At 54.4% G+C, this 20923-nt stretch overlaps 6 protein-coding genes across 6 annotated transcripts; 3 read left to right on the top strand and 3 right to left on the bottom strand.

Annotated features, from left to right (window-relative positions):
- Positions 1-257: 257 nt before the first annotated feature.
- KVR01_002174 (uncharacterized protein) lies at positions 258-1148 on the top strand (the record flags this gene model as incomplete). The annotated part of the gene is made up of 2 exons (XM_044788233.1): positions 258-608; positions 702-1148. The coding sequence occupies exons 1-2, from the start codon at positions 411-413 to the stop codon at positions 1146-1148; spliced, it is 645 nt and encodes a 214-aa protein (XP_044647189.1). The 5' UTR covers positions 258-410.
- A 1399-nt stretch (positions 1149-2547) lies between these two features.
- Positions 2548-5373, top strand: KVR01_003191 (uncharacterized protein; the record flags this gene model as incomplete). Its single annotated transcript, XM_044790158.1, has 2 exons — positions 2548-4688; positions 4747-5373. The coding sequence occupies exons 1-2, from the start codon at positions 2604-2606 to the stop codon at positions 5371-5373; spliced, it is 2712 nt and encodes a 903-aa protein (XP_044648206.1). The 5' UTR covers positions 2548-2603.
- KVR01_002048 (uncharacterized protein) lies at positions 4267-8465 on the bottom strand. The gene is made up of 2 exons (XM_044786631.1): positions 6483-8465; positions 4267-6395 (listed from the first exon to the last, which is right to left on the bottom strand). The coding sequence occupies exons 1-2, from the start codon at positions 6694-6696 to the stop codon at positions 5725-5727; spliced, it is 885 nt and encodes a 294-aa protein (XP_044647063.1). The 5' UTR covers positions 6697-8465; the 3' UTR covers positions 4267-5724.
- A 300-nt stretch (positions 8466-8765) lies between these two features.
- KVR01_002518 (uncharacterized protein) lies at positions 8766-14944 on the bottom strand. The gene has a single exon (XM_044788466.1). It carries the CDS (start codon positions 13503-13505, stop codon positions 11748-11750), a length of 1758 nt encoding a protein of 585 aa, XP_044647533.1. The 5' UTR covers positions 13506-14944; the 3' UTR covers positions 8766-11747.
- Positions 14945-15805: 861 nt separating this feature from the next.
- On the top strand, positions 15806-16475 carry KVR01_003702 (uncharacterized protein; the record flags this gene model as incomplete). Its single annotated transcript, XM_044791422.1, has 2 exons — positions 15806-16087; positions 16170-16475. 2 exons carry the CDS (start codon positions 15806-15808, stop codon positions 16473-16475), a joined length of 588 nt encoding a protein of 195 aa, XP_044648717.1.
- A 354-nt stretch (positions 16476-16829) lies between these two features.
- KVR01_002045 (uncharacterized protein) lies at positions 16830-18505 on the bottom strand (the record flags this gene model as incomplete). Its single annotated transcript, XM_044787285.1, has 2 exons — positions 17804-18505; positions 16830-17748 (listed from the first exon to the last, which is right to left on the bottom strand). Exons 1-2 carry the CDS (start codon positions 18442-18444, stop codon positions 16830-16832), a joined length of 1560 nt encoding a protein of 519 aa, XP_044647060.1. The 5' UTR covers positions 18445-18505.
- Between the last annotated feature and the right edge of the window lie 2418 nt (positions 18506-20923).

Below are 20923 nucleotides of genomic sequence, written 5' to 3'. Positions count from 1 at the left end.
ACTCGCGATGCAGCCGCTAAGTCAAATTGGCGGGCTCCCTATTGGCTGGTCCCACTCTGAGTCAAACCTAGAACTGTTGAGGAGCGGTTCTGCGGGTGCGCACAGCCGTACTAGTTTGATGGGCCAGGCCCATCGATGACTCTACGTCCTGGGGTGGATGGGTTCATGTCTGTCCAGTGCCATTTTGGCGGACCACTAACGATGTATTGCTACAAGGCCTCTGAAGTCTTCTTGGCCAAATTGTGCGTCTGGAGGGACGGAAGGACAGATCGACAAAGAAACAATTGATACTATTTCACAATGCAACCAAAGAACTACTTGCTCTCTTTGAGGAAGAGAGTAATCAAAGGGACAGACAAAGATAAGTCAAGATTAGCAGCAGCATTGTAACGGGAAATTCCACTGACACCATGCTATTATATATGTTTGCGAGTCGCGGCAGCAAGGCAGTTCAAATGTTGAGAGCCCACCTTGATCAAACAACTCATCGACAGTTCACGACCACAATCAGGCCACTCTCCGCAGCCCCCACCAATTTCGAGTTCATCATGGCTCTCAAACAAATGGAACTCGAATCCCTCCTGGTCGAGGCCGAGAACCCAAACTTCGTCCCATGCCCTCGGATATCGCTCTCGCTCGACGCGGGAAAGCTCGGTACCTGTGGGATCTGCCATGAAAGCCAGCTACTCCTGAGATCGCAGAGCAAGGGGCAGGACGACAGTACCGTGGCTATCCTACCCTGTGGGCATATAGCGGGGTACAAATGCCTTAAGCAATGGTTCGAGGTCCAGCAGTGTTGTCCCTTCTGCCGCCTCCCCATGAATTATCAGCTCTGCAAGCACTCATCCCGCCTCATAAGGCCACTAACCAGGGAAAATCTATTTGGTACGCCCGAAACACTTCCAGCGGGAGGTCACCTCCCACCCCAGTGCTATGAGTGCTCCATTGAGACTGATGCTAGCGTACATAAGTATCTTCTTGGGGCCATGCTTGCGCAGTTCAAGAGCCTGAGGACTGAATACAACAAGGAGACCCACGAGGGCAAGAAAATTGACCTCAAGTCTCAGCTCGGTACTATTAAGAAAAGAATAGACCAGGCTGTTGGCGAGTTGGCTGCCTATCCGGCCCGCGCTCGCGCAAGGTGGTGAGTTACAACGGCCGGGTTTCGTTGCAAGTTTCATTTTGTGTGGAGCAGACAAAGGCCAGGTAAGTTCAGTAGGAAACAGGGAGATCTGTTGTTAATAAAACAGGTAAGTTCTTTTATCAATAATACCCATTGTACCTACCTACCCTAGGTATCAGAAGATCTTTATACATCACGAGACTACCTAGGTAGCCTGCACCACCCCAATCTGTAAATGTGTAAAGTCCTAGTTCATACTTAAGTACCCACCAAATTGCCTATTCATATTATTTTGAACATGACATCATGTTCCGATCAACTGTTAGAAAGGTGTGTTCGAGCACAAGTGCAGACTTGACCGATTGCAACGCTTTGAATATCGCAAATAGCAGTCAAATACCTGCGAAACCCTTACTCGTTGCCACATCACCGTAAAATGTACCCACTACATCAGAAGCTCCTTTTGAATCAAAAACCTCGTTGGCTGTTACTGGTGTTTACTATAATAATAAGTTAGCGAGCGTGGATAAGGTTTGGAGTGCAAGCCCGGCCCTTGGTCCTCAAGCACCATTAGAAATATCATGTTTCAATCGGGATAGCCCTTTCATTTTCCTCATTTAGTGCCCTTAGTCAAAGGTTGTTTCCTTCGATAAAGTGAGCGTGCCCGGAATGCCGTAGTGCACTCAACAGGGATTATCTTTCCTCGTTGCTCTCCGTACGGGAGATTATTCCAGCAACCTAAAAACCCCATCTCAGGCTTCGTCTACTTGGACAAGACGATAGGGTTTTCGCTTAGTTCGGAATAAACAACTTTATTTGATGAGAGTATGGTCCAGATGATTTCGATATTACACCCCACCCAGGAGAGGCTGCCGCAGTAATTATGCTGAGTCCGCGGCATATCTGATACGATCAGCTGCTCAGACAATCATCAACATACCCTCAAGCTACTTTGATGAACCGAAATTTGAGAATCTTTTTGGGATCTATCTAGGCATAGAAAGCTCCCGAGATCACACATTTCACTACTACTGTACATGCTTTTGACACGAAGAGCTCGGTTTACTCTCTCCAATGTTTGCATGCAGTGCGAGTCCACATATTCATTTCTCATCACATAGCAGGCATGTAATGCTAGGCAACATGATCGATCAAACCAAGAATTTTTGGATACCTAGGTAGAGTCGGGAAACAAAGGGCGTCGACCAAATATGAGGTTCCGCTTCTATCAGTCTTCCGCATCTGGAAAACAATTGCACGAATTCATTGTCTCGGACCTAGAAAGCACCCCGTTCATGGTGCCAAACCGTGTCTTTGACCATGTCGGTAGTCAGGTGCCAAGAATAGACAGTTACCTACCGTGCAGCTAACGCCAGAGTGCATTCCAGATTTTCCTCCAAACCTCCTATTCCAACAGCTTGTATGCGGCTTTCCTGACCCGACCTCCCAATTGTTCATCAATGAGCCCATCTTCATCACCATGGACGAAATGCTCACGGTGGGGAAGAGGCCCATTGCGCTCAGAGTTCGTGCAACTATAGACAAATGCGTGCCAATAATTGAATCATTACAACCACGTTTTGCAGAGTTTGCAGATGTAGCCAGTCTGGTGGGATTAGCACTCCAAGGTCTTGCACGGTATCACTGGTGGTTTACATCAGAGGAGCACAAAAGGCTCATCCACGTTATGCGCCTCGAAGACGACTACTCACGAAATGCTACTTTGATCGGACGATTGGTGAGAAGGTATTCCGCAAGTCCCGACCTCGCTCTCAGACAAAAGAAATTTCTGAACCGGATGTACCATGTACTTGGCTGGTGCCTGAGGGATGCTCTCGAGCTGTACGAGGAGTCTGAGAAGGAATTGATACGGGAGGGGGTCAAGATCTATATGAGTGAGAGCGAAGGATACGGCGAACATGAAAGGCTAAACGCGTCCTTGTGGGACTTTCAGCAGAGGTTCCATTGGAGACAGCTTGACTCGAGTAGGGGCTCCAACAAGGCCATCATCTACCCCCCTACTGGCTTCGACACCGGTGGATCATCCTTTCAGGCTAGGAATTTCGTCGTGAATAATCAGAGCTCCGGAGTCCTCTCAGTTGAAGAACAAGCTACGTTGAAACAACTCCTCAACACCCTCAGCCAGCCGGATACACCAAGGGACTTGCTCAAAGGTGATGAGAATGGTCCCGACGACAGCAGCGGTTACAGATACATCCCGCCCCCTGTTCCGCCTCCCAAAGCACCTCGAAAAGCACCTCAAAATGAGGTCCCCGGAATCCTGAAAAGGGGTATGCGTGAGAAGGTGATCAAGACTGTACACTGGCCAGATTACAAGAAATCCGAGGTGCCGTCCCCCAGCGCAAGTGAGAGCTCTCCGTCACCAGGTGACCAGGAAGAAAACAATACGCGTCCAATAGTGCCTCCTGCAGTCTCTGCGAGTACACCTGTTACGGATCCCAGGGATCAAAATGGTCGTCAACCTCCATATCAGTTCGTGACCACTGACAGTGAGGCATCAAGCTCATCACCCGACGGCGAAAATCCGGCCTCGAAACCTCCCAGGCCCCAGCTCGATGGCGCCAGCCCCACGAGCTCCGAGTCCTCCAAAGATAAGAAGGCCCCCGACACAGCCAAGCAAGGGCTGGAAACACCCAGCGATGAAGTCCACTGGGATCCCCCTGCTCAGCCTCCGTCTTCGATCTTGTCATCTGGGTTCTCCGACATCCCCTGGCTATCCTCCGACACGGACGACGATTACGATGATGCTGACGACGATTCTGAAGACGAGCCCCCCCAATGGCACAGCAAGCACGGCTACAGATCACCCCAGCACGTCGGGGAAAGCAGCAAGTACACCCACAGGGCCGACCAGGCCGCGGCGGCCAGCGAGCCAGACGCGGTCAGGGAACAAGTCGCGCGCCACATCCGCGCCTACCTCGGCCCCAGCCACAACGAGTACAGCACAGCACTGGCGGCCCTGCCGGCGGAGCTGAGTGACGGGCCAGGGGCAGGGGGCGTGGTGGCCCGCCAGCGCGAGCGCGAGCGCGACACCGAGGACCAGCTCAGCCCCCTGGCGCCGTCGCTGGGGCCGGCCCTCCGCGGGCGGGCGCTCGCCGCCGCCGCAGACGTCAAGGCCACGGCCCTGCGGCACTGGTCCGGCGTGGCGGGCGCCCGGCGGCAGGAACGGAGGGACGGCCACGCGCGGCTGCGGGCGTTGCTCAGGTTCGCCGAGGAGGAGGGGAGAGGCCCCCTGTCCCCCAGCAGCATCCGCGCCAGCACGGGGCTGCGGCGGGGCCTGTTCGAGGAGCTGGATGAGCCTCCGGAGCCGCCGCCGAAGAGGAGGAGGACCGACGACGGTGTGGTGCGGACATCCCCCGCCGTGGACGGGGATGCGTCCCGCGAGCAGGCGCTCGCTGACCTCGAGGGCGTGCAGCCGCGGCTGGACCTGTCGTGGGCCGCGTTCCTGTTCAACCAGGACGCGCTGAGGTTGTTTGGCGGGCTTGTGGGCGAGCACCCGCAGCCGGGGGACCTGGAGCGGATGGACAAGCTGCTCCGTGAGCTCGTAAGTGGACCCTGGGCGTGAGAGTGTTGCCGGAGATTGACCACGTGTGATACTACAGGAGGTATACATCGCCGTGTGCAAGCACCGCCGCGGCCTGGTCGTGGGCCACCTCAGGGAGACGTGCGAGTTCCCGACCGCCGTGGGCGCGCAGCTCGGGGACCTGACGGCGGCGCTCCGGGACGCCGAGGAGGCCCAGCTGTCCGCGGCGCGCAGGGGCTTCGACTTCGTCGCGGCCCGGTCGAAGCGCGTCATGACGTACCCGGCCGGGAAGCTGGTGAGGAGGAAGTTCGGCGGCGCCCTCGGCCCCGAGGACCGCGAGAAGCTCGAGTACCTGGGCGAGGTCGGCGAGGAGGGCGCCGGGGCGCTGCTGGTCGGGCTGGAGGCGGCCGAGGACTGGCTCGACTGGGCCCAGCAGGCGGTTGCGGACTGGATGAGGGGCTGGAGGCCCGCGCGGGTGGAGACGGCCATGTTGTACGTGGGCGAGGACGTTGAGGCGGATGTTCGGCGGTATAAGTGGGAGATCAACCAGAAGCGGCATGCGATAGGCCTTGAGCCTATCAGTGACGGGCCACTTGATGGGGTGTACAGCAGGCAGCAGGGGCATATCGAAAGGCTTGATGCACTTTGGAGGTTGACTAGTACGAGTCCAGTCGACAACCAGGCCGATGAAGACGGGTCAGACTGAGGCCAACTGAAAGTAAGTACTTGGGTTGTGCCGCAGCACATGGGGTTTAATATTAGAAACTACTACTGTACTGTGCCCTGCAACGGGGGAGAACAACACTGCCTCCTCCCCGACGAGATAGTATATCGATATCCAAGAATTCCCAATGATCCCAACGCCTCGCTGTGATGACAATAAGACTCGCTAGTCGCAAAAATTGCAGATTCCGCTCGCTGCTGGCATGTATGCAATGCCAGTAATGCACGCGTGCATGCATGGACAACGTCAGACCACAGGCCGTGGCGCTGCTGGTGATGCGCTGTCCAGGATAGGCCCCGGCCATACCAGGGACCGGGGCTCCCACGCCTTGTACTACTGTGGCGCGCCCAGCTCCACTGACCGCTCCTCGGGGGGCGTGTCGAGTGGTGTCAACTGGAAGCCCAGGCCGAACATGGCGTCGCCGCCTCCCGGCCGCACGGGGACACTGACGGACCTCGAGTGCCCGACGTCCAGCTTCACCCTCTGCCGGCTGATCTCCCTCTCCCGCAGTGCCATCTCGCCGGCTCTCCGCATGTCGTCCAGCGCGTCCTCGATGATCGACTTCTCAAACAGCGGCAGGATGCGGTAGCCGAGGTGCTCCATGATGTTGCGCTCCGTGGCATTGATCTGGTCGCATGTCCACTGGTTGTTGCCCCAGTCCGATGCGTAGTACTGTGTTGGCTCCTGGCAGTCCTCGGTGAATTTAAAGGCGATGACAAGGGCCGTGAGGATGATGAGCTCGGGCTTGACCAGGTCGATGTGCGTGACGAGGCTGGAGGCAGCCGAGATTGTGTGTCGCTTGCTGGATGGGGCCGACCCCAGGGGCAAGTCCATGCGCCATTTGCGGGAGAATTTCGAGTCGAGCGAGTCGAGGATGCACACGGCCAGCGCGATGGTTTCGAGAGGGAGGGCGGCGCGGGTGATGATGGCCTGAACGTGGGAGACGGATGGTGATGCGATCGACGCTGATGGTGGGTGAAGGTTGACGAGATGCACTGCAGGTCCTGTAAGACGGCCTTGATTAGTCATGCGCGACCACGATAAACGGTAACACACACACACGCCCACCGCCCAAACGACTGAACACATACCTAACAGGCTCGAGTCGGCGAACTCATCATTGTCCACGCCGAGAACGGGGCTTGGGGAAGCCGAATTTCTCGATGACGGAGGAGGGGTAGGGAGGTTTGATAGCGGCTTATAAGTACGGGAAAAGTACTCGAAATCGAAATCATCCTCCTCGACATCACGAGGCGTGTCCACCTTTGCGCTGTACGGAGCCATTGCTGCTGCGTTCGTATGCATTCCCCCCCGTTGAGCAGAGTCTACCAAAAGCTACGGAAACGAACGTGGTCGTGTGAGTATTGATGGGTGTTTTTCGAAAGAAAGGATATGCCAGAACCAAGATCCAGAGCCAGACGCCCGGTCCGTAGGTGCTCGTCCCCTTTTATTAAAGAGAGGCGAAGCTGAGGTAGGGGTCAGGAATTCACCGCCAAGTGCGATTCTCAGGCAATATGTGGATACCGCGGTGAGTGGGGAATCTGTGCAGTGTCCAGTGTACCGAGTATCCACAATTGGAATACGATGTGCGTGCCCCGTACCGGCCCTGGGGAGCTGCACAAGGACGGGTCTACCGTACCGCCTCTCAGCCCTGGGGACTCTCTTTGTGGCACGGTTCCTGCAGCTCTCCGACAAGCTGACGGCTTGACAGCGTGACAGCACGTCTCAAGCCACAAAAAAGAAGCCGTCGAAGATTCCGGTGGCGGCACAGCTGCAGCTGCTGAGGATGTCTCTCCGGCCGGGTCGTAAGGGCGGCTGGCGGGCGATCAAAAGGGGGTAAATGTCGACAAGCGATTGAATCTCGGGTGGTGGATGGCTTGGGGAAAGGGTCGAGATCGCACGAGAGGGTCTATGCAACTATTCTCCACGGCTGTGCCTTGCCGAGGTGCAGGTTGCGATTCAAGAAAGGATTCGCGCGAGGCCCCCTGCGAGTATCACGCGACAAAGAGTGCGATGTGAAGACTGTCTGTCTGTCTGTGGTGGTGTGTAAAATGCAAGCGACGGTGGGGAGACGGCGAGTATAGTAATAATAAAGAACGGATTGGACGGGGCCAAAGAGCGATAGGAACGACCAGATGGAGCGTACTATGATTGATTGCGTACTTGGAAGGTGGACGGCAGTCGCGGCCGACTTTTAATAAATAAATGAATCGACTCAAAGTGGTGGTGGTTCGAGTCTGTTCCCCAGGTCTGCCGTAGGCCCGTAGCAGGGGCCCAGACGGGCCATGACAACCGCGGCCGGTCAGGGGTGAGGGGAGTTTGGGAACAGCTTCCAAGGCCGGGCAGAGGTAAAAAGGCAGCACCAGTCGGGATCCCCAAGCTTGGCACGATGACGGAGGCTCCTGAAATCTGCAGGGTGGCAGCGGCGGCAGCGGTGCAGTGGCATTGATGGGGAAATAATCCGAGCTTCTGCTCAATAATGACGGTGCCGCACCGCATAGTATCACATCAAGATGGCGATATCAGACGGGACCAGGCCCGACATGGGATGGAGAAGGGCCCCCCTTGACAGCCTGGCCCGCCGACTATGCCGCCCTGAGGCAAGGCAAAGAAGAGGCCTGGCTCAAGGGCCCGCCGGGGTCTCGGACTGGTTCTGGAACCCCCCTACCCTACTGCTGTTGTTTCTTTCACGGTGCTTTGTGTCCTTTGTGCCATTGCTGAAAAAAACAAGAGAGTCACAAGCTCCAGGGGCTGCAGTTCAGGTCGAGGGCGTTTTGGCAGACCAACGGACGGATGCTAGGGCCCAGCCCAGCTGGAGCGGTGGGAGCGGGGCTGAACAAAGGACATTGCCAACATGGTGGGCGTACCACGGACCAGACTGTTGGTTGCAGTGCACTATGTATCCAAAGCGTCGACTAGCTCACGGGGAAATGGATGGTGCCGGCACTATGTGTTGGATCAGGGTGGCTAAGGGCTCAGGGCTCTCGCTCTGGCGGTTGAATTAATTGCAGATTGCACCGGTTCGGCGGGCTGAACGGCTGGGCTCGCGAACAGACCCGCTCCTGAGTTGTTTGGAAACCAAACCCAAGAGAGAGGTTTCAAACCGAATCGGAGGCCAGGTAACGAGCATCAATCTGACCACCAGCCACGATGCAGGCCGCAGGCTGCAGCTGTCTGAAGACAAAAGGTCCGACGGACCTGGCATTTGTCCGAGTATGGAAAATGCAGAATGGAGACGGTCCTTTGATGTTTGCATGTCGCATGTACAGTATTGTGGTGGTCCTTACGGACGGGTACCTGGGGTAGGTACCTGACAGAGCCTGAGAGCGTGCAGGTGCGGGAACGCTTACTGCGTACTAGTACGTGTAAACCACCTGGGGCCTGGGCAGTGGGCACCCGAGGAGGCAGGGAGGGAAGCAAGGTTCCTTCCTGCTACCCACCTTGTCACCCACCTTGTCACCCACTCCAACCTGCCCGGACTGCCTTTCTCCAACGGAGCAGCTCGCTCCAGGGATTGCGTGTGCATGCAATCATGCCATACATGACAATAACTATGGGGTACCATACAACTTCAATTTCGTGGCGAGGCTTGGGGTCTTGGGACGACACCGGAACAAGGCCGTAACAGCGTAACAGCAACAGCCATGCATTTCTTGTCGTCTTCGCGGCCGCCCTGCCGCCCTGCCGCCCTCCCTCGGAACTTGAGCGCGTGTTCCTGGTGCCCGCCCGTCATCCGTCATGCCGAGAGACACGGTCTTCCCTGCTCGTATTCTCTCTCTCTTTTTATCTTTTTTCTTCTGTCTGTTCCTACCCAGACAGCTGGCACCTGGCACCTGGCACCTGGCACATTGGCACATTGGCTTTGTCGCTCCCTCCTCTTTGGGCTCTGAGACTATGGAAACAGGCATACGTCCCCTGTCGATCGCTGCTTCCAATTGTCAATATAGCAGCAACAAACAGCCAGCCTGGCAGCATGGCATTTCGGCACCGTCATCGGCAATCAGAATTTGCTCCGTCAATCCCGGCCCGCCTCAGCCCCTTTAACCCCTGTCGATGAGCCCTTTTACCTGTTCTGTTCCTGAGCAACGCCCGCCTACGCGTGAATTAATCGCTGCCACTCGCGTTGAAGGAAAAAAACAGAGCCACCGGCCATTGTGGGGCCCCTTTCAGCAACTGCCAACGCGATCATCAGGCCTCCCGGTCTTGAATACCACTGTATCTCGGCTTGCATCGTCTTTTCTCCGTCATGTCCCTCGTATGTTCCTATTTTTGGCAGACGTGGATCCCCCGGGCCCCAGAGCCCTGGGGGCATGCGATCACCATCACGATCTCCAGGACTGCTGGGGCTCAGCTGTGCCTTGCAGCAATTGTCCACTCCCGACGCCCTTGCTCGCATCCGAGGCAGCCTAGGCTTGCCAGGGACCCATCATACCGGTCCGTGATCTACGGCGTGCCTGGAGGCAACCCTGAAAAGACACCGCGCACGATACCACGGCCCAGCCCAGCCAGCCAGGTTTCCCCCAAAGGACCCTGGGGTTCCCTTTCGTCAGTGTCTCTGGCGCACTTCGATGGCAGTCCTTGGCACGCAAAGCAGCACGTCACCCAATGTCATGCGATGGAGTCAACCACCAACTTGAATTCCTGCTTCTTTTGGCAGGTCAGGTCCAGACATTATGCATCCACCAACGCCTTCATCAATTGGCTGACCTCTTCCGTCAGTTTTTCATGAATACTCGAGAGCTCGAATTGAGCAAAGATACCAGATGCCATCTCACCGCCAGCCTCCTCTCGCAGCAATTCTGCCCCCGGAGACACGGCAACAGAAAGGGCATCTGTCCCCTGTAGTATAATAGTAGATCAGTTCGATTTTGTGGTCCGAGGATTCGCCTCCCGCAGAGGAACCGCAGTGCATGCGGTGTGTCGCATTGCAGCAATGCGGCCCGCTGTGAACACCCGACACTTCTCCCGCTGCAGAGTACAAGCTCTGACTGGCCTGGGGGAAACCAATTAAGCATTTTGGGATAGTAGGTTCCATTACCATTGAGCGCCGGGCCCCAACGATCGTCGCCGGACCCCTCCTGCTCTCAGGCCATCTAGGAGCCTCAGAGCGCCAAGCCGATAGTCCGCTCCCAGTATTGGGTACGGTGTTATCCGTTACCTAACGCCATGCTCGCGTTCGGGGGCGTGCTGGATGCAAGTATGAGAACATGCACAACACAACCCACACACACGCAGACATACACACAACGTGTACTCGTGGACTGCATCACTCAGACACACTAGACCGCGCAAAGTCTGTTCGCGAATACTCGCAACGGCCCCCAAATGGCGCCGTTCAAGTGCTCGCCCGTCGGTCACCTCCGGACGCCCACCAGGTCAGACTTCGTGTAGTGGACAGTTGCAGTCGCCTTTGTGGGCTAGTCATCTCAGGCTGCAGGAGCTGAAGAAGCACGCCCGGTCTCTGCATGCTTGGTCTGCTTACTACGGGTTTCACGATGCGTTCTGGATCCTTCCGTGCATTGTTCTATTGACATTCTCCCTGTCAGTCCTGTGCAAGCTCTCTTCACCACTACCACCACCACCACCACCACCACTAGCCCCCGCCCGAGAAACGTCCCGCCTTCGGAGACGCCAACGCGCCGTCGTGGTGGTCTCCTACTATGGCTTTGCGTCTGAGCGGACTTCTATTCCGAGCGGTACTCACGAGTCAGCCCGGGCGAGCGGGGACGAAAAGCAGCATGCTCTACTTCGTACCGTTGCGATCGCGACTCGCTTTACGAAAAATCGTTGAGGAATCGGTCATGCTACACACTCTTGACTCTGCCTAGCGCCGAGGCCAGCGTTTGATTCACCCGTCGCTAGAGAATGTCTACACTGCATGAATACACTGGGAAATCAATCCAGCACCCGATCCGCCCGGAACACGGCAAGATGTGGCAGCTCACTGTTGACGCCTGGAAGATATCGGCAGCCCTGGAGTCAATTGACCGCGCACGACGGGCTGGTCCATGGCTGGAGGGGAAGCTGCTGTTCACAGAGGCCGTGAAACACAAGTCGGCAGCAGTTATCGAAGCAAAAAGAGAGCAAAAGAAACATCCTCGGATACGGGGAATCGAACCCCGAGCTGGTGAGTGAGAGTCACCGATGTTAACCATTACACCATATCCGACTACGGTGTGAGGACCTGTTGATATTTTCTCAGATTTTGGTGGGCTAGATAAACCAAGGGCAGGGTTGCTTGGCCGGGTGGGTCAGGCCCGTTCTGCGCTGTCGACCCACCCACGGTAAACCAAACATTGTCGTCCACTACCTCTCGCTACATGTGTGCCTACTTGAGTAGGTAGGCGTTTAGCCGCCTAGCTATCACTACCTGCCTTCGACGCCTTCGACGACTTGGATTTGGTCGACCTCGAGCGCCGGACCGACCACCTTGACTTCGTCACAGCCTGCTTTCGCGCCATGTATGCTAGATACGGCCAATGCTTCTCCTCCTCTTCTGGCGATGCCGACCGTTGGTATTGGCTGTTTCCCACCGGGGAGACCTCCAGCTCGAACACGGGTTGCACGGAGTACACGGGCGATGATATCATGTTATCGAGCTCGTGAATGACCGGCTGGATGGTCTTGCTGGGCAAGGTCTTCTGCTCGAACATGCTCGCGACTTGCTGGTTCAGCGGCGTGAACGGGGTGTCCACGGTAGGCGATGCCTGCATCGGGCTAGGCAGGCTCACCTGGCTCGAACGTCGGCTGAGGCCTGGCGGCGAGAGCAAGGGCGACGACGGCGATAGTGGCGATACGGCATGTGCAGACGTGGTTGGGTCAAGCGTCGTCGACCGCGCTCGTTGCGAGATCTCGGGAATCAACGCCTGAAGGCCAACGAGCGGAGGTAAAGGGGTCGTCGTGATCCTCGGTCGTCGAGAACTACTGTTGAACCGAGAAAGCGGGAGCTCTGGCGGGCCTCTCGCCCGCCGATCCTGATCATCGCTTCCATGGGCAGCATTCTGCACATCTCTTGTCTGCCCTGGAGCGCAGTGGTACAGTAGTTCTGCATATCGCTCTGTCTGCACTGCTGCGGGTTGGTCCGGTTGCGGGTAGGATGATGGCCCAGACGCCATGGTACGCAGATCCGAAGGCCTATACGTCAGGTTAGAGTGATGAGCAGGGGAGCCTTCGTCGAGATCCCTTGGACGAGCGCTTAGACCCCCATTCATCATCTCCCCAGGCCATGATCCAACGGATTGCTCGTAGAATGTAAGTGTTTCCGACTTCCCATCGTCATGATCGTTGAAAAATGGCAACAGCACAGCTCCAGTTGGTGATGATGATGTGAGGGCAACGCCAATCTGTGCGCTCTCGACTGTGTCACCAGCGGGCGTCGTCAAATACGTGCAGGGCACGGCTTGCAAAGTCCTTCTCGGTCTCTGCAGCATTGATTGTATCAGCGTGACGTTCTCGAACTCGCTATGCTGCTGTTGCCACCACGAGCCCGTTGCATCATGTCTCCTCCTATCGTCTTCGGTGATGTCTGTTGAACCGCAAACGAGGAATATCTCCAGCTGGTCGAGCGCAGCCAGCACGGCACTGTGCTGTGCGGTCAGGGCCACCGTCCAGGAAAACAACTCATCGGGAGACAGCCACGGTCTCGCGGCCGCGGGTAATCCTGACGCTGACGAGCAAAGGCTCCTGCTCCTTTTCCTCAGGTTTTTCAATCGTATTATTGATGCCCGGGGCGGCTCGGAGGGCGGCCACCGATGTCGTTCCAGGAATGGGCCCAGCTCGTAAATGCTGCGCGTCGCGGCCGTGATTGCACCATTAATGCGGCTCAGGAGCGGCCGGGCATCGGTCTCCTCGAAAGCCTGAAGGTTATCGTTTCTTAATGAAATGAGATATTGGGTATCATTCCGCAGGATCAACAAGAGGTTGAAACAGGCCTGTGCCTCATCAGAGATTGAGGTTCGGGGCTCGGATCTGGCCTCATGCTCGGAGGAGGCACGGGGGGATTGCGGCTGGCGGTCGCTTGAGGGCGGAAATGTGCTGGCCCTCCCCAGCATCTTGGGGTAGACTCTCTCAAGCGTGCCCTTTACAATGCAATTCCAACAATCTCCCTCGCCCATCCTTTGAAACGCAAGAAGAATGTCTGATCTTTTCAGCTCTCTCTTGTCGCCACCGATGTGACAAGAGGGAAACAGTCAGCACGGAGCGGGGCACGTGTCGCTTATTGAGACATTTCCCCCGTCGGTGGTGAGACTTCAAGGCCCGGATGCCGACTTTTTTTCTAATCTGTCATCTGTCTTTCGATACTCGTCGCTTGGCCCAGCCCGAGGAAGCCCACGCCCTCTCACAAGCCGACCTTTTTGATGCCAAGGAAAACAAGGGCGAATCATTTCTCCTTTGGTGTGCGGGCTTGCATGGAGGGGCTTCTGCCGCAGGACGTAGGCAGGCCGTATATTGCGGCCATGCACGCGGGCAGGCGGACATGTTATTGGTCGCTTGGCATGCAAAGCCAGCAGCAGAAACGGATGGAGAAAAGTCGGCGCAGACCAGCCCGGCACGTCCTGCAGGTCAGCACGCAAGCAAGCTGGCAAGCAAACAAGCGAGGCAAGGGAGGGAGAGAAACGCGCGCAAAGAACAACCCTGGAACACCACCACCACCACCTCCACCACCGAGCAAGCAATCAATATCGGGGCTGCACTGCGCTTGTCTCGCAGCGCGCGGTCCACTCAGGAGACCGGATCCTCCTGCAGGCTACAAAAGCGTAGGCGCAGTGGCTCCCCAAGACCAGAAGGGCTAGGTAACGATTCACCTGGCGGGCTGTCCTGTCCTGTCCATATGACACATTGGGGTGGTGGCTCGGCTGCTAGTGCTCACACGATTTCCCCCCTCCCCTGTTGCAGCCCATGCCGTCGCCGATTATCTCATCGCCGACACCGCTTTCTCGTCGGGTTTTGGGCACCAAAGTTTTCTTTTCTCTGCTTCCTTCGCGGTCCCGGGGCACCCGGTCCCCTTGCGGGGCCCCAAGGGATGCATTCCTTCGAGGGAAGCCCGGGAGGACAAGTGGATATCACGGCAGGCTGCAGCCAAAAATGTCGGACCCGAGACGGCGGTCTGGGAGGGCGGGGATCGAACTTCTGTGGGCCCTCGATCATAAAACTTCAGGAATCTTTTTTTTTTCGGTCTTTCTTGCTTTCCGTTTAGTCTCCATTCTCTTTGCCTCTTACTGCTGTGTTCCTTGGGGAAGTTTACCACCGTATGAAGGGGCCGTACGCCTTCGGGATGTACACAGATTAAGAACGAAACTAGTTGATGAGAGTAGTAAAAGAAATGATAGTTGTACGTGAACTTAGCCTTCTCACGTATAATTAAGGCTAGGAAGCGTCTCTTTCAAGAAAACTATTAACTAGAATCGTTAGTTAAGTAGCTAGCCTAAGGGTTAATAAACGGTGATATAGTTGTACGGCGAGACTACTAGAAGGCAGTCTTGTAGGGCTATGATTCGTTTTTCTTCTAATCTCCATACATCCAGAGTACATGTGGCCGCCAGCTTTGATAGAGTTGCAAGCGCTCCAGATCTTTAATCAAGTAACATTGCAGAAAGAATACAGTATAAGCAGTTGGCCTTAACCTAATACCGCACAGACGAGGCTAGAAAGTATCGCTCCTGACGGCACCGTTGATCATCGACACTACTAGCCCAAGGGCTCATAGACGTCATACGACGAGACTATGATAGTCTCTTAAAATGGTCCCTGTATGAGAAGTGACAATCTTATAAAGGGAGACCCAGCTACAACTTTACTCTTCCCCATCAACATATTCGTTCCCGAGGAGCTGCGGAAGGAATCACGACTCACTTGGAACCAAAATAAACGTCATCAAGGCATCTTTTCTTGCATTACTATTCTCAGGCGCTGCTGTCAATGCTAACCGCAATGGATACCCGTAGTACTACTTAACTATCACTGCCACGGAATCTTCGCCGACCCTTTAGGAAGATAAGACAGAACCATCCGAGTATCTCATAAGACCAAGGAACCAACTCTTCAGGCAAGTTGTCAACCGGGCATGGTATTTCGCTTCAGCCAGTATTAGCAACATCATCCTGAGAACTGGCATCGAAGCGATCCAGAGATACAACTACATTAGCACTAATGCGCACGCCACAGCCCCCAACTCCATCTACAGCATCGAGACCATCACCCACCTCGCTGTCAAGGCAGGCTTAGTCCGCGGTGCCTCGCATGCCCGACAGCAGATTTCGGGGCAGACGACGGCCATGTCAGGCTTCAGAGGGCTGCTGCCCTTGTACCAATTATTACCCATCTGTCTGATCGTGGTATTAGTGAACACGATCTGCACGCCAATCGAAATAGTTTCGGTAACCGTACTATCACTGGTGATGAATTACACAATTGGATGGTTGGAAAGCAGACAGAGGTCGCCGTGATCAAGTACGACGCTGCTGGCGCCGTCGACGTGCCCATCCTCCCCTACGCCTCAGGCAACGACACCCTGCACTTCCATATCCAGTACAGCCCCCCAGCGTCCAACCTCACCACACGAAAGCCGGGCTACCAGGCTCACATCCACTTCTTCGCCGCGGATAGGGAAGGAATTGAGTTGAGCATGCAGAACATGATCAACCCGAAGGGCCCGCCTGCATCTCGGGACCACGCAACTGCTATCTCCAAGGCCGTGGTGAATGACTGGTTCTATAACAGACAAGGGGCAACGTTACTGAGTCGGATCAACGGGGGAACTTATCCCTTCGAATATCAAGAGTGTCGCCAACAATCTCTTGCAGACCGTCCTCAAGCGCGCACCCTCGATCGGCCGGCCCATCATTTCCAGCACCGAAAAGGCCCTCCCGGGACCCAGCTCGCGCGTGCGAGTTCTGCTCGACAAGGCTAGCACAACTACTGTCGTTACAGCGTGGCTGATGAGGAAGCGCGTGATAGATGGTGGTACAGGACCGAAAGTAACAGTGGATGACGTCTGGCCAGGGCTGGGCGGCGAGACGCCCACACCAGGCCTCTACAAATGTCTGGACGTGGATGGACCAGATGACATTGGCCGCAGTTTGTAACACGGCATTCTATCGTTGTCTGGCCTGCAAATTATGAATTTCGAGTGCCACACTTGTTATTGCGCGTGACTGAAATCAAAGGCTGTGAGGAAAAGTAACCCAGAAACTTGAAATGTTCTGCTGAGAATACTACCTAGCCTTCTCGCAACACCTGTTATGTTAATATGATGTTGTGAATATCAAACAAGACTTTTATTATTTATACTAAGAGAATTCAGCCTCAGATATGTTTCTTGGGGTGTTTGTACCAGAATTGTTGCTAATCCTTCATCCATCTTCTCAACCTCCGCGGTAAGCCTCCCGCAAGCGCATTGCTCCTCCGGCGGCCAGACCAATTGTCTCGCCCCAGAGCCTTTAATATAAAAAAGGAAGCCTATCCGTGCTTTCATTTGCTCCACCCAGGACCGTACGTACGACACGTTGCTTCCCTTGTGTTGAGCGGTGACTGCCACTGCCCCTGCGAAGAGTGGCTGCCTCCAATTCCTGGCTGGCTGTCAGAGTTTGAGCTTTGAGAAGTACAAAGCCGGTCATGAGAAGATCCGATGGACGCTCATCATCCATTGTTACCAGGAACCGCGGACAGATAACCGTAGCGATGTCTTTCAAGGCCAGCGGAGCCTTATCGTCTGGCTTCGACTTGACTCCATTCTGTGCGCTTGCGGTAGTAGAGTTCCTGTCTTTGGGCGATGGCGTGGGAAACGCTCTCCAGCCCACCAATCCTGGAACATTGCCCCGAACCTCAAATTCGGCCTCGATCCTGGGTTTCAGAACCTGAAGGGTCATCCACAGCTTGGACGCCTTTTGAAACCACTGGCGCAGCTCGTGATCCAAATCCTGGGTTTCGGCTGCTGGAGTCACAAGGAATCCGACCAGTGAGACGATTTTTCTGCGAGCAATGTCTGCTCGTTTCATCCTATAACCTTCCTGGTCCTCCCTGTCAATGTTCAAAAAGATACTGCGCACCCATTCTGCCTCCAGCAATTCGAGTCGATCGATGATCTGTGCTACCTCCATGCCGTCCTCTGTGAGATATACTGGCTGGAAGATGTAATCGCACGCCACCTTGGAAAGAAGGCGAAGGATAGCCGCCACTCGCACCTGTCTCGCCGATTCCGAATTACTGCACGGTAAGGGAATAGCAGCGAGCGCATGAGATTGGGTGAAATTCTGCCATTTACCCTCAAACCCGTCGAGCGACTCGAGCTGCAGCTCGCCGAAGAAGCGAGAAACCAGACGGAAAGCATCTTCGAACAGACCTCTGAGCTGCCTCTTGCTGTAACAGACTTAGTACCGGCGTCTTCTGTCGTGGGTGGCAGTGATACACTTACTGTTCATTCAGAGCCGATTCGCTCGTGATTTGTAGAGGAAAAGTCCTCTCTGTCAAGGCTTGCAGCTCTCGATTCACAGCATCATGCTGCTCCTTAGCTTGTACCCGTTCCAATTGGGCAGCCTGCCGGTCCTTTTCCGCCTGCTTTACAGTCTCCTTCAATTTCGCGATGCTCCCTTGTAGGCCTGAGATATTCGCTTGCTTCTCCTTCCCATCGGCAATGGCCTTTTGAGCTTCCCCAGTGGCTCTCTCCAAGTCTTTTCTCAGTGCTGTGACTTCCTCCACCGCCAGCCGCAGCTTGCTCTCAGCCTCCTGTTCCTGACTTTGGGATCTTCTCAGGTCTGCATCTCTCTGGCTGCACAGTTTGTTCAGCTCTTCCTGATCGTTCATCACCTTCTGAATTGCTGCAAGATTGCTCAATTTCGCAATGTTGCTCTTCTCCATCGCTCTTTCAAGCTCCTTGTTCCGCGCTCTCAGATCGTCCATCTCAGAGACGAGGCTTTTGATTCGTTGAAAGCCTTTATCCCCGGAAAGATGACTGAGAATTCTGGCAAACTCTTCAAGTTCTGCTATCCCTGTGTTGACGGGATGAAGAGCTTGACCGTTCGTCTCTGGTTGGCCGATGGACACTGGCTTGGCCATTTTGGGTAGATGAAGTGGCGAAATGAGTGTAATGATGATATACACTGAGGCCTTCTCAACAAATAATTCAATTCCGCGGTGGACTCGATTGACCATTTGACCTGGATCGAAGTACTGTTTCCGACAGTCTTACCAGCCAGATATATGAATGCCTTTGTGCTCCTTGAGGCACGCTATATTGCGATCGAGCAGTTCAGCCTCATTCACTTTCACATGTGTGAGCGAGCGGAGAGAACCCAATAGTTGCCCTCCACGTACTAATTTGCACGTATTGTTGTGCAAAGTCGGCGGGGACTCGCCTCAAACTCGCCTTGGCGCACGGAATAGTGCCAGTAGGCCTCACGCAGATACGGGTTTATCAGGAATCACTCAAGACGAGTGGCCGTTCAAGGAAATGCAGGCTGTCTTCATGTGTCGCATCGATCATGCTCGGCAGCAGTTCGCATCGATGCATGAAAAGGCTTGGCCGCCACTGATACTGTTCCGATTCTCAATTCAATCTGGCGCACTCACCGGGTTCAAGTAGGCTACTGTAGAAGGAGAGATCATTGCCCGATTTGGACCAGTCGCGGTCGACACCAGGGCACCTTGCATCATGCAGCACCGCGGTATAGCAAGATAATTACCATTCTTTCAATTCGCTGATTATGGCGAATGATATGCAGCTGTGATTCATGGCTCACATATGACAGGGGCTCTGGAATATTTTCAATTGGAATGAGGTTGTGGGGGTGGCAGCACGCTTGTTCGGTTGCGCAACGTTGTCGCACCAGCACATTTGAAGGCTCAGTCGGGCCGGCATACCTCGACGGGCTTGCATATTCGGCACAGATATTTACATTGTTTTTTTCTTAATCATATGTTATCTAGCGGTTTCCTTGTTTCAATGAAATACATGTTTATTATCATTCTATCCATGCTGATCAAAACAGTATTTTTGGATGGTTTCGTTCATAATGTGTGTCTAAGTAAGTATGTATCCCGAAGGTCTATACAGTCCCTTATTTAGTGGTAAATGCATAAAGTCTCAGCTTTTAGAAAATATTCAACACCGGTAACAATAGTGATCGAGCATACTGAGCTGTCTGATTATAATTGTGCAAGGTAGGAGTCGAAAAAGGAAAAGAAAAGGAGACCGGACATAACATTTCTGCGTACTTACCTACGGGCCTTCGAGACATTTCAGTCGACTAGCAGATCGTTTCGCCAGGGGTATGTGCTGGGAATGCACGGCTGGTGGGGAATTTTACAGAGCAGGAATAGAATATGTCCAAACTTGAGGAATTTTCAAATCCCAACTATGATGCTTCGAATCTTGGCTTACTCTTCTTACATTGTCTTTCATCCAGTGACACGCCCTGGCAAGGTATCATTGCCATGGCTGTATTACAAGTATTAGCCCACACACAGCCCGAGGCGGTGGCCACAGTGTTGTCGCCTAACCTAACAAAATTGATTCGGTTGGCCGCTGCCAAGCTGCAAGAGAGCTAGATAAGGTTTAGACGAGCTTCAGAACGACACAGTTGGAATGTTGAAGCTTGTGCGTGGCTTCCAAGAAGAGATAGTAAGAGCAGCTTGTCGGCCCAGGCAGTTCTGGTGGTGGGTTCTAAGTTACGGGACTCGGCATCCTGGACCCTGCTTCGTCCAACGGCAGCGACATCGCCTCACGGGAGGCCAGACCTGGAGGCCTAGTTGGGCCAGAGAGCTCAGCTCTTTCTTAGAGTTTATTATAAAAGTGTTTCAGAATCTGGCAAATTTTCTAGCTATCAGTTTCTCCCATACAGTCATGGAGCCGGCCTCGCAAAATGGAAGAACAATATCGAGATCAGCTAGAATGAGAATGGCCTCAAAGTCTGGACCAAACGCCAACCATTGCGCAATCACTTTGAGATTTTAGTTTCTGCATTCAGGGAAATAATGTTTGGACCTTAATTTCTGGCACTCTTTCCAAATTGGCATCCTTTGCTTCTTCGATAAATGCCCGTGGGACAACGGTCTGATATGGGAAAGCCGTGCGTGTCGATAGGATACGTACGAACGTTCATAGGAGTAATCGTTGTGTATTGGGTGGTGTGTTGTTCTGGCTAAGTTCTGAGCGCACTCTCGCGAGAGCGAGAGTGCCTGCTATGTACCATCTAAGACGCACCTGCCTTACGACAGTGCGGGTATTTAAAGGACTTACTATATCTACTTAAGTAGGTAGATGAGGAGTAATCCTTGAACTTGGCAACGTAGACACGCGTCTCAATGTTGATAAATGAAAGAGCCTGAGCACCATAAAATGTAATGCCTCTTCAATCACTGCACATGTGGCGCTGCTGTTGGTAGTGCCGTCCCTTCCCCAGCCGCCGTGTGACTCAACCGCTGACGGGCCGCTTGTGTCTGCCTAGCCACCACCCCAGGCAGTCACCCACCGGCACCACTGCACCTAGTGTCATCTGGTTTGACATTATAAAGCATTTTGAAAGATGATATAACA

The sequence above is a fragment of the Diaporthe batatas genome, assembly GCF_019321695.1.
Source record: "Diaporthe batatas strain CRI 302-4 chromosome Unknown Contig00003, whole genome shotgun sequence".
NCBI lineage: Eukaryota > Fungi > Ascomycota > Sordariomycetes > Diaporthales > Diaporthaceae > Diaporthe > Diaporthe batatas.
This window is presented reverse-complemented; position numbering and strand designations above follow the sequence as displayed.